General features: G+C 42.2%; 1 protein-coding gene across 1 annotated transcript in view; it reads left to right on the top strand.

Moving 5' to 3' along the window:
* The window catches only part of LOC115117058 (ski oncogene-like), a 119,090-nt gene extending 108,994 nt beyond the window's left edge, over positions 1-10,096 (top strand). The window contains exons 5-6 of the mRNA XM_065020935.1: positions 436-666; positions 3,606-10,096. Coding sequence (XP_064877007.1) covers positions 436-666; positions 3,606-3,785 — 411 coding nt within the window. The 3' untranslated portion in view covers positions 3,786-10,096. The remainder of the gene's footprint in view (positions 1-435; positions 667-3,605) is intronic.
* The last annotated feature ends 3,259 nt before the right edge of the window (positions 10,097-13,355 follow it).

Here is a 13,355-nt window from a genome sequence, read left to right on the forward strand (position 1 = left end):
CAGGTTTTTTCTTGTAAAGCTCTGTTTCTTGATCTTCATATGAATGTATCATCGACTGAAACCACTTGACTGAAACCCCTGCCGCCCTTGACTTGATTTGTACAACTTATAACATGTCTTATAAAACAGTTGTATACGTTGTGCAGAACAATGCCTTCCACAATCGTAACTTTACATTATGCTTACATTGTGTTTGGGTTGAGCTTTCATAACCTTTTGTTTAACGATAGCTCTTTATCTGTTTTCCAGGAGGTCGCTATGACTTTCAGAAGGTTCAAAGTTCAACGGGGTTTCCCCAGGCTCAATGTCAACAGCTAGCTTGTTGTTTGATGTTAGCGTCCTTGAATAGGTTTAATGCTACTCAGGAATGCTAATGAGTTGACGCCAACTCAGTAATGCAACCTCTATTTAGCTCATGTGTGAACTGTTCCCTAGGAGTTGGAGTTCCTGCGATTGGCTAAGAAAGAGAAGCTCAGGGAGGCCACGGAGGCCAAGCGGAACCTGAGGAAGGAGATTGAGCGCCTTCGTGCCGAGAGCGAGAAAAAGATAAAGGAGGCAAACGAGTCACGCGTGCATCTGAAGAGGGAGCTGGAGCATGCCCGGCAGCTCAGAGTGTGTGACAAGGGCTGCGAGGCAGGTCGCCTGCGCGCCAAGTACTCCACACAGGTGAGGACACACACAACACACACACACACGGGCAACTCAAACCCAGACAGAGCAGTGTCTGTAGTCTGAGTCCGATTACATAAACACAGGGAAGCTAGCCCTCAGAGTAATTGCATCATTTTTGTCTAACACCAAGGCTAATTCTTCTCATGGTCAATGGGGAAAGAGAAAAAAAATGTTTCCTCCGTCAAAAATAAATGGGTGTAACCCAAAGAGGAAACAGGAAGCGATGTCTAGTTCCTGTTAAGCATCATGGGAAATGAAGATTAGACAAAACAAAGGGGAGGTACACTCGATTCCCGTCTGTAGTTTCTCTAAAAAGAACAATTCCCTTTCCAGCCCTGTCAAAAAGCCCTGTCATAACAACCTGCCATAAAGCCCTGTCATAACAACCTGCCATAAAGCCCTGTCATAAAGCCCTGTCATAACAACCTGCCATAAAGCCCTGTCATAAAGCCCTGTCATAACAACCTGTCATAAAGCCCTGTCATAACAACCTGCCATAAAGCCCTGTCATAACAACCTGCCATAAAGCCCTGTCATAAAGCCCTGTCATAACAACCTGCCATAAAGCCCTGTCATAACATCCCTGTCATAACAACCTGCCATAAAGCCCTGTCATAACAACCTGCCATAAAGCCCTGTCATAAAGCCCTGTCATAACAACCTGCCATAAAGCCCTGTCATAACAACCCTGTCATAACAACCTGCCATAAAGCCCTGTCATAACAACCTGCCATAAAGCCCTGTCATAAAGCCCTGTCATAAAGCCCTGTCATAACAACCTGCCATAACGCCCTGTCATAAAGCCCTGTCATAAAGCCCTGTCATAACAACCTGCCATAAAGCCCTGTCATAAAGCCCTGTCATAACAACCTGCCATAAAGCCCTGTCATAAAGCCCTGTCATAACAACCTGCCATAAAGCCCTGTCATGAAGCCCTGTCATAACAACCTGTCATAAAGCCCTGTCATAACAACCTGCCATAAAGCCCTGTCATAAAGCCCTGTCATAAAGCCCTGTCATAACAACCTGCCATAAAGCCCTGTCATAACAACCTGCCATAACGCCCTGTCATAAAGCCCTGTCATAAAGCCCTGTCATAACAACCTGCCATAACGCCCTGTCATAAAGCCCTGTCATAACGCCCTGTCATAACAACCTGCCATAACGCCCTGTCATAAAGCCCTGTCATAAAGCCCTGTCATAACAACCTGCCATAATGCCCTGTCATAACAACCTGCCATAACGCCCTGTCATAAAGCCCTGTCATAAAGCCCTGTCATAACAACCTGCCATAATGCCCTGTCATAACAACCTGCCATAACGCCCTGTCATAAAGCCTTGTCATAACGCCCTGTCATAACAACTTGCCATAACGCCCTGTCATAAAGCCCTGTCATAAAGCCCTGTCATAACAACCTGCCATAAAGCCTTGTCATAAAGCCCAGTCATAACAACCTGCCATAAAAGCCTTTATTTGAGTGAATGTTTAAAATGTTTATTGTTTTTATAGCGTTTGCAGGCTTTGGGGAGACAGCTAAGTTAGGTCTATGTCAGGGCTCGTCCCAATGTTCACTGTTGTGTGTCTCGGTTAGGGTTAGGGCTTGTCTTAATGTGTTACTGGGCAGGATGTGGAGAGACTTAGAGGTTTGCACGAGCAGAGGGAAGGATGTGGCCACTGGCTGTGTGTGTGTGTGTGTGTGTGTGTGTGTGTGTGTGTGTGTGTGTGTGTGTGTGTGTGTGTGTGTGTGTGTGTGTGTGTGTGTGTGTGTGTGTGTATGTGAGTGTGTGTGTGTATGTGTGTATGTGAGTGTGTGTGTTTTAAGAGTTCAAAGCATGATATTAGGTAGTTAACAAGAAACAACAGAAAATGATGAAAGTAGACACACCAGTCATATACCCTGGGTCCTCAGCTCAACCCTTCTCTGAAAGTAGACACACCAGTCATATAGCCTGGGTCCTCAGTTCAATCCTTCCCTGAAAGTAGACACACCAGTCATATAGCCTGGGTCCTCAGCTCAACCCTTCCCTGAAAGTAGACACACCAGTCATATAGCCTGGGTCCTCAGTTCAACCCTTCTCTGAAAGTAGACACACCAGTCATATAGCCTGGGTCCTCGGCTCAACCCTTCCCTGAAAGTAGACACACCAGTCATATAGCCTGGGTCCTCAGTTCAACCCTTCCCTGAAAGTAGACACACCAGTCATATAGCCTGGGTCCTCAGCTCAACCCTTCCCTGAAAGTAGACACACCAGTCATATAGCCTGGGTCCTCAGCTCAACCCTTCTCTGAAAGTAGACACACCAGTCATATAGCCTGGGTCCTGAGTTCAACCCTTCCCTGAAAGTAGACACACCAGTCATATAGCCTGGGTCCTCAGCTCAACCCTTCCCTGAAAGTAGACACACCAGTCATATAGCCTGGGTCCTCAGCTCAACCTTTCCCTGAAAGTAGACACACCAGTCATATAGCCTGGGTCCTCGGCTCAACCCTTCCCTGAAAGTAGACACACCAGTCATATACCCTGGGTCCTCGGCTCAACCCTTCCCTGAAAGTAGACACACCAGTCATATAGCCTGGGTCCTCAGTTCAACCCTTCCCTGAAAGTAGACACACCAGTAATATAGCCTGGGTCCTCAGTTCAACCCTTCCCTGAAAGTAGACACACCAGTCATATAGCCTGGTTCCTCAGTTCAACCCTTCCCTGAAAGTAGACACACCAGTCATATAGCCTGGGTCCTCAGCTCAACCCTTCTCTGAAAGTAGACACACCAGTCATATAGCCCGGGTCCTCAGCTCAACCCTTCCCTGAAAGTAGACACACCAGTCATATAGCCTGGGTCCTCAGTTCAACCCTTCCCTGAAAGTAGACACACCAGTCATATAGCCCGGGTCCTCAGCTCAACCCTTAATGGTGCTTTTTGTTTGGTTCCAGATCGAGGACCTGCAGATGAAGCTCCAGCATGCCGAGGCGGACCGCGAGCAGCTCCGGGCAGACCTACTGCAGGAGCGGGAAGCCAGGGAACACCTGGAGAGAGTGGTCAAGGAGCTGCAGCGGCAGCTGTGGCCCAAGGAGCAGAACACGCCTACCGAGGACAACCCCGTCAACAACTAACCCTTCCCATGAACAACCCCGCGCCAATCCCCCACTATCAGCACCCAAAATAAAACTACGCCTGAGACCACCGACACAGAATAGAGAAAAGAAGAAATATCAAACCTCTATGTTTGCGTGTATCCATCCTCACACAAATTGTATGAGTGCTTGGATGCATCCTTGGAGAGAGAAACAAAGGAAATCAAACTTGGTATTTGTACATTTGTACCAAGTTGTTGGTATTTGTACATTTGTACCAAGTTGTTACTAGTTGTTGGTATTTGTACATGTACCAAGTTGTTACTAGTTGTTGGTATTTGTACATGTACCAAGTTGTTACTAGTTGTTGGTATTTGTACATATACCAAGTTGTTACTAGTTGTTGGTATTTGTACATGGACCAAGTTGTTACTAGTTGTTGGTATTTGTACATGGACCAAGTTGTTACTAGTTGTTGGTATTTGTACATGTACCAAGTTGTTACTAGTTGTTGGTATTTGTACATGTACCAAGTTGTTACTAGTTGTTGGTATTTGAACATGTAGCAAGTTGTTACTAGTTGTTGGTATTTGAACATGTACCAAGTTGTTACTAGTTGTTGGTATTTGTACATGTACCAAGTTGTTACTAGTTGTTGGTATTTGAACATGTACCAAGTTGTTACTAGTTGTTGGTATTTGAACATGTACCAAGTTGTTACTAGTTGTTGGTATTTGTACATATACCAAGTTGTTACTAGGACAAGCACTGAAACGCACCTCTCCTCCACAAACTGAAAATTGGATCGGAAGAAAAATATATATATATATATATATTTAGCACAACATTTTGTTGAGCCTGTATTTTCTGAGACAGAAACTGGTGAACATTTTGGATAAAAACTTTTCTATGATAAAAAAAAAGATAACAATACAATAATTTTACAACTGGCCTGTTTAGAGACAAAATGGAGGGCTGTCAAAATGGCAGAGGAGCCAGGAAGTAGGACTGGACTCCTCAGGCGTGCCCCAGCAGGGCTTCTGCTTCGTTTCCTGTGAAGAAGTTGGAGAATTTCATGACCTTATAAGCTATTTAAGAGACTGCATAACGATATGTAAAAAAAAATGTACGAAAACATTTTCTTTGCTTCTTTGTGCTATAAGAGTTTGGAGACAAAAAAATATGGATTTATAAAAAATATTAACAGACAGCAAGCAAGACAAACTACCACCAGTGCCATCATGGTTAGTCGGTGTGTAGAGGAGGCCATTCTGATCCATTGAGGAAAAGTATAACGCTTGTCTACTATTCCATTAATACATCATGAAGTTTACTATGGAAGGGGTCAGAGGATTGCATTGGACTAGATGTTTTCTCTCTTTGACACAGGTGCTGTATCTGTGTGTTCTGGCACACCTCTTAGAGTGAGCATTTCATTTAGATATTAACAACAAGAGATGTTCACACAAGCACACCGAAACAGCATACACACTTGTCTTCATTATGTGTCTGTGAGCATTTGGGTTAAAACCCAAAAGTCTTATCTTATAAAGATAAACTTTGTGATAATTTTGTATCTGGGTGCAATCTGAAGCCCAGATTTGAACACAGGACTTCTGCTGGGTTTCCCCCTGGGACTGTTGGTTAAAACTAGCTGAACCCGGCTTTACTGCTTTCCATTTGATTAGCGAGAGTTGGCATGACTTGCTCAAATGAAGATCGAAAATACAATTTTTGAATACTATGATTTTAGGGCTGGAAGTGGCGCCTTTAGCCAGAACCACAACATTTTATTTTTTAATTAAATGATGGTATGTAAATATATATATATATATATATATATGTGTTTTGTTTTTTTACAATAATGAATCGCACTTTGTCATTACAAAATACTGTTATAATGCCTTATACTCCCATTATTGTCTTCAATCTTACATTGGAGAGGATATATCCATGACAACAACAATACAAATCCAAGTGAGCATTTTGTTATTATATGCAACTCATTTAAATGCAATGTAATCATGTGTTTAAGACAAAATATTGTAAATAAAAAGAGAGAAAAGGGGTCTACATGCTTGCTTGCTGATACAGTTTGGGCTGTTGGAAAAATGTAATTCCAATCTTTTTTGGCACTAATCATACCATTTTTGTTGTCAATTAACAATTAAAGACAGTGGGATGTAGGGTTGCAAGAGAGAAAATGTCATGGGCGTCCAACTCTCCTAAAATGGATGTAGGGTTGCAAGAGAGAAAATGTCATGGGCATCCAACTCTCCTAAAATGGATGTAGGGTTGCAAGAGAGAAAATGTCATGGGCGTCCAACTCTCCTAAAATGGATGTAGGGTTGCAAGAGAGAAAATGTCATGGGCGTCCAACTCTCCTAAAATGTTGGTATTTATTAATAGGACAATGATTCACCCACGTTCCAAGGTGTGAAACACAGTGCTTTTAGACCAATCATGGGAAGGCAGTGATTATGACAGTCTGAAGACACATTGCTCATATATTTACCAGAAAAAAAAACATAAAGAGGATTCAGAAAAAATGATATAGATGATTAATAAAAAATACATTTTTATAATGCTCCAGTTCAGAATGCAAATTACAATGTACATTGTGTTTATGCTTTTTTCCCTTTGGTTGTTGATGTTGTTGTTTTAAATGTGGGATATTTTTATGGCTTGTTTCTTATGTTCCTTTTTTTCCAATAGAAAACTCATATATTTTCATTCATATGCATGACATTTGAGAAGGTTTGCCATGCATATAGTCATTATTGGGCATTGATAGTGTACATGTAAGGATTGTATTGTGTTGTACAGCAAGCCTGTCTTTTCTAGAGGAATCTAACCATGTTCATTACATAGTTCAAGAAAAATAACTTTACACGTACGCGCAAAAAACCACAACCTGAAGTTCAAACACAATGCTGGACAACCTCAAGTGCCTGAAAGTGGGCAGAGGCTTTTCCAGATCAGGAACACTGGCGATGAAGTAACTGTTTGTATTTGGCCTCAGTAGGAACGTGCTCAAGAGTCAACTCCACCATGGGATGTCATTACCGTCACAGTGCAGATGTCATGCCTGTCACACAGTGCAGATGTCATGCCTGTCACACAGTGCAGATGTCATTACCGTCACAGTGCAGATGTCATGCCTGTCACACAGTGCAGATGTCATTACCGTCACAGTGCAGATGTCATGCCTGTCACACAGTGCAGATGTCATGCCTGTCACACAGTGCAGATGTCATGCCTGTCACACAGTGCAGATGTCATTACCGTCACAGTGCAGATGTCATGCCTGTCACACAGTGCAGATGTCATTACCGTCACAGTGCAGATGTCATGCCTGTCACACAGTGCAGATGTCATGCCTGTCACACAGTGCAGACACTGTCGACGGAGGGGACATTCTCTCTTCTCTCTGCACTATCCCTCTGGATAGGCCTGACTTGACTACATGGCTCAAGCTACAAGATGCAGCTTTTTCCCCCCAGTATTTCTAACCCAATGCAGTTTAAGGCGGTAATTACATTTACTCTTCTTCTTTTTGAACAGAAACAATTTAACGACTTATAATTATTTAAAAATAAAAAATAAAAAAAAATCTAATGAGGCATTTTGAATGATCCCTTTAATTCATTCAGAAATGTTATTTTTGAGATATGCATGTCAAAAATAATTCTAGGTAACAACAGATACCATAGCTATGCGGTATTATGAGGTTCACTCTAGGTTGTAGAAAAAGATGACCTACCATTTTTATGTGATTTGGTCTGTCTATCCAAAGGTGGACATCTCTAACTAGTGAAGAAGGCATTATGTCCAAGCCCCATGTCTTAACAAACATTAGAAAGGCCAATGTTATTTAGAGACTGACACTGAGTCTGTGACTTTTGCAGACCTAAAATTGGTACATTTTATAGTTGTTTTTACACTCGAGTGAATTGATATTTGTAGTTTCCTTTTCATGGTTTTCTACAAAAAAAAGGGAGAAAATGACGACATTGGCTCTTTGCTCCCAAGTAAAAGAAAAAAACGGATAAATGATTTATTATTTTTTAAATAAGAATCATTTTGCTAAATGGAGGACAAAGAAGAAGCAATAACAGTAGAACATATACAACTAGCCAGTGTGAAGATTTAAAAATAAGAATTTTACAAGTGTATATAATCTTTCATTTTTACAATATTGTATTATATATGTACATGGTGTTTCCTTTTTATCCAAAACAAAATCTTTTCTCACAGCTGTCTTGTTTTGTTTTGGCTTGTGTTTTAACCAAGAACATGTTTCAAAAACAGTTATTGCATTAGAGAATATTCTCTACGTAAACATGTTGCTTATCCAATTATTTCCATTTTTATTTTACCTTAAGGTCTTTATATTGAAATACTTTTTTCACCGGTTCATTTATTCAATATCAGATAGTGTACAGAGCCTTCACAAAGTGTTCATACCCCTTGACTTATTCCACATTTTGTTGTGTTCCAGCCTGAATAAAACAAGTTTTAAATATATTTTTTGTCTCACCCATGTACTCACAAAACCCCATAATGACAAAGTGAAAACATGTTTTAGACAATTCTGCTAATTTATTGAAAATGAAATACAGAAATATCTTAATTTACATAAGTATTCTCATCCCCGAGTCAATACTTTGTAGAAGTACCTTTGGCAGCAATTCCAGCTGTGAGTCTTTCTGGGTACGTTTCTAAGAGCTTTCCACACCTGGATTGTGTCACATTTGCCCATCATTATTTTTTTTAAATCTTCAAGCTCGGTCAAATGGGGTGTTGATCATTGCTAGACAACCGTTTTCAGGTCTTGCCATATATTTTCAAGTAGATTTAAGTCAAAACTGACTCGGCCATTTAGGAACATTCAGGGTTTTCTTAGTTAGCAACTCCAGTGTAGATTTGGCCTTGTGTTTGAGGTTATGGTCCTGCTGAAAGGGGAATACATCTCCCAGTGTCTGGTGGAAAGCAGACTGAACCAGATTTTCCTTTAGGATTTTGCTTGTGCTTAGAACCATTCTGTTTCTTTTTTTATCCTGAAAAGTCCTTCACGATTATAAGCATACCCATAACATGATGCAGCCACACTATGCTTGAAAATATGGAGAATTGTACTCAGTCATATGTTGTATTCAGGACAAAAAGTTATTTCACTCTGTCAATTAGGTTAGTATTGTGGAGAACTACAATATTGTTGATCCATCCTCAGTTGTCTCCTATCACAGCCATTAAACTCTATACTTTTTTAAAAGTCACCATTGGCCTCATGGTGTAATCCTAGAGTGGTTTCTTTCCTCTCCGTCATTTGAGTTAGGAAGGACGCCTCTTTGTAGTGACTGCGTGTTTTGATACAACATCCAAAGTGTAATTAATATGCTCAAAGGGATATTCAATGTCTGGGATATTCAATGTCTGTTTTTTTACCCATCTACCAATAGGTACCCTTTGTGGGGCATTGAAAAACCTCCATGGTCTTTGTGGTTGAATCTGTGTTTGAAATTGACTGCTCGACTGAGGGACCTTACACGTAATTGTATGTGTGGGGTACAGAGATGAGGTAGTCATTCAAAAATCATGTTTAACACTATTATTGCACACAGAGTGAGTCCATGCAACGTATTATGTGACTTGTTAAGCACATTTTTACTCCTGAACTTATTTAGACTGGCCATGACAAAGGTGTTGAATACTTATTGACTCAAGACAATTCATCTTTTCGTTTCTAATTTGTTAAAATTTCGGAAAACATAATTCCGCTTTGACATTATGGGGTATTGTGTGACTCTAAATGTAATACATTTTAAATTCAGGCTGTCACAACAAAATGTGGAAAAAGTCAAGGGGTGTGAATACTTTCTGAATGCACTGTATGGAATGTGTTATTCAATGTGTTTCTATGGGTTAATAGCAGTAAGGCCAAATTCAATGTTTCATCAAGTAATGGTAGAAATGGGTCAGAACTATCGCCACCTCGCAGGTTTTTTACCCATCCTCATGTATATTTTAGCCCTACGCTGCTGCTAATACTATATCAACTTTACAATTCTAGAAATATTTTTATGTAAGAGGTAAATGTATGCTTTCTCGTTTATTAATGACGCATATATAGTATGAGGAAAACGCTTGGCTTATTTATCTACTCCTTCCTCTCCCTTGCCCCCCCCCCCCCCCCCATCCATCGACACCCTCTCACAACACGGACTATATTGTAAAGTAAAGGACTTTATGAGATTATGTTTGGAAATAGCTATGCTTATATACCACAGTGACTGAATGTACAGTGTATAGATGCATTAGCAGAAATAAAGTTGTTTGTCCAGATTAAATGACCCACATTTCTTTCTTATTAACAGCTGTTGTGTTTCTTGCTTGTGACCATCAGTTTGGCTGACATGAATTCAAACTCTTGCCTCGGGCGTCACACTTTCTACACAATGCAATGACTTTGAATAATATTTTTGTACAAGCGTTTACCCACCTTTTGCAAAAAAAAAACGCTTCGAAAGTATAGGGAGTATTACTCAATTCACTTCACGACCGGTAATCAGTGATACTTTGGCAGAGTTACAAAGGCATTGAGTCATTGTGTCTTACTGAATAGCTCATAAATTGAACATTAAATGCATCAAATTCAAAGATAGAGGATGACGTTTGCTCTTAAGGAATCAGACAGAGAGTTAACACCATTCAGTTACAGTCCTGGTCGTGGCAGAATCACCGTTATAATGTATCTAGCTTCACCCAATCACGATTCTACTTTTCTAAGGAAACATTTGACTGTTTTTTCTTATTCAAGTGTTCATACTACAAGTGGCATAGATTGACAAGGTGAATCCAGGTGAAAGCTATGGTCCCTTATTGATGTCACTTGTTAAATCCACTTCAATCCGTGTAGATGAAGGGGAGGAGACAGGTTAACGAAATATTTTTAAGCCTTGAGACGTGTATGTGTGCCTTTCAGAGGGTGAATGGGCAAGACAAAATATTTAAGTGCCTTTGAACGGGGTATGGTAGTAGATGCCAGGCGCCCCGGTTTGTGTCAAGAACTGCAACGCTGCTGAGTGTTACATGCTCAACAGTTTCCCTTGTATATCAACAATGGTCCACCACCCAAAGGCCACACTGTAACACCACCCAAAGGACGCACTGTAACACCACCCAAAGGACAAACTGTAACACCACCCAAAGGACACACTGTAACACCACCCAAAGGACGCACTGTAACACCACCCAAAGGACACACTGTAACACCACCCAAAGGACGCACTGTAACACCACCCAAAGGACACACTGTAACACCACCCAAAGGACGCACTGTAACACCACCCAAAGGACGCACTGTAACACCACCCAAAGGATGCACTGTAACACCACCCAAAGGATGCACTGTAACACCACCCAAAGGCCACACTGTAACACCACCCAAAGGATGCACTGTAACACCACCCAAAGGACACACTAACACCACCCAAAGGACACACTGTAACACCACCCAAAGGACACACTGTAACACCACCCAAAGGACGCACTGTAACACCACCCAAAGGACACACTGTAACACCACCCAAAGGCCACACTGTAACACCACCCAAAGGATGCACTGTAACACCACCCAAAGGACGCACTGTAACACCACCCAAAGGACACACTGTAACACCCCCCAAAGGCCACACTGTAACACCACCCAAAGGACGCACTGTAACACCACCCAAAGGCCACACTGTAACACCACCCAAAGGCCACACTGTAACACCACCCAAAGGACGCACTGTAACACCACCCAAAGGCCACACTGTAACACTACATTTCCGCGATAAGAATGAATAGAGTCCCTAAAGGAACAACCCATGTTGTTGCTTAGGGCCGGTTATTGATGTGGGTACATAAACCCGCGAGCCACTTTGGCCGTTCATGACCAGTTCCGTTTTTTTGTGTGGCCCCCACTCCCATCAAAGTTGACCATCCCTGTAGTAGGACATTGTACAATTTGATGTAAACATTCATTGAATGTACACACACACCCTTGCTTACCAGACGTGTCCATGTGGCTTCACTGCAAGCTTTATCATACCCTTAATATAGTGCTGTGTCTCTGTATGTCGGGCTTTTGACTTAAACAGTAGTAAGGTGTTGTACTCTGGTGTGTAAGATGTGGTTTCATGTCCCGGTGCAGGCTTTTATTTCTAGCTTTGAGTTGAGTCTCTTCCTCTCTCTTCCTCTCTCTGGTAGTCTGTCAGTTTCCACGATGACAACTGCACGTCACTTTGGTATATTGTGGGTTCTTGAATAGCTCAGGGGTCTGAGTTTTGAAGCACAAGGCAGTAGTGGCATGTGAGGCATGTGGGACAGATGTGCTTTCCCTGGTGTTGTTGGTCCAGTTGTGCAGGAGTGATGCTTTCCTCTGGCTGCAGTTAGATGGTTGTGTCTGTCCTGCTCTAAGGGTTCTATTCAATCAGCATCATGGAAGTTCAGCTTTACAGCGTGATTTTAATTTAAAAGGTCATGTTTACCGAGACTGCCTTCACGGTAAACGCTGCTTATGTCGGCTTAGTTGGAAATCCCCTTTACATTTCTCTCACGGAATCTGTAACGCTTCAGTTTTACAGATTAAATAGAGCCCTAAATTGTCAACTTCTATGAGGGTTTTGGAGTGACAGGTGGATCGGTTAGAGGAAACATCTGTTAATTGGCTCGGCTGGAGTTGGCAAAACTTGAGGTTGTGTTTCAGGTTGTCTTTGAATCGTTTCTTTGGGGGGGGTCGGCTTGTCTTCTGGTGTAGCTCATCTTGGAAGGCGCTGTTGAGACATTCTGATGGTGTGGTGGTGTGGTAGTGTGGTGGTGTTGAGACATTCTGATGGTGTGGTGGTGTTGAGACATCCTGATGGTGTGGTGGTGTTGAGACATTCTGATGGTGTGGTGGTGTGGTAGTGTGGTGGTGTTGAGACATCCTGATGGTGTGGTGGTGTTGATACATTCTGATGGTTTGGTGGTGTTGAGACATTTTGATGGTGTGGTGGTGTTGAGACATCCTGATGGTGTGGTGGTGTTGAGACATTCTGATGGTGTGGTGGTGTTGAGACATCCTGATGGTGTGGTGGTGTGGTAGTGTGGTGGTGTTGAGACATTCTGATGGTGTGGTGGTGTGGTAGTGTGGTGGTGTTGAGACATTCTGATGGTGTGGTGGTGTGGTAGTGTGGTGGTGTGGAAGTGTTGAGACATTCTGATGGTGTGGTGGTGTGGTAGTGTGGTGGTGTGGTAGTGTGGTGGTGTTGAGACATCCTGATGGTGTGGTGGTGTGGTAGTGTGGTGGTGTTGAGACATTCTGATGGTGTGGTGGTGTTGAGACATTCTGATGGTGTGGTGGTGTTGAGACATCCTGATGGTGTGGTGGTGTTGAGATATTCTGATGGTGTGGTGGTGTTGAGACATTCTGATGGTGTGGTGGTGTGGTAGTGTGGTTGTGTTGAGACATTCTGATGGTGTGGTGGTGTGGTAGTGTGGTGGTGTTGAGACATCCTGATGGTGTGGTGGTGTTGATACATTCTGATGGTTTGGTGGTGTTGAGACATTTTGATGGTGTGGTGG

Source organism: Oncorhynchus nerka, linkage group LG7 (assembly GCF_034236695.1).
Source record: "Oncorhynchus nerka isolate Pitt River linkage group LG7, Oner_Uvic_2.0, whole genome shotgun sequence".
NCBI lineage: Eukaryota > Metazoa > Chordata > Actinopteri > Salmoniformes > Salmonidae > Oncorhynchus > Oncorhynchus nerka.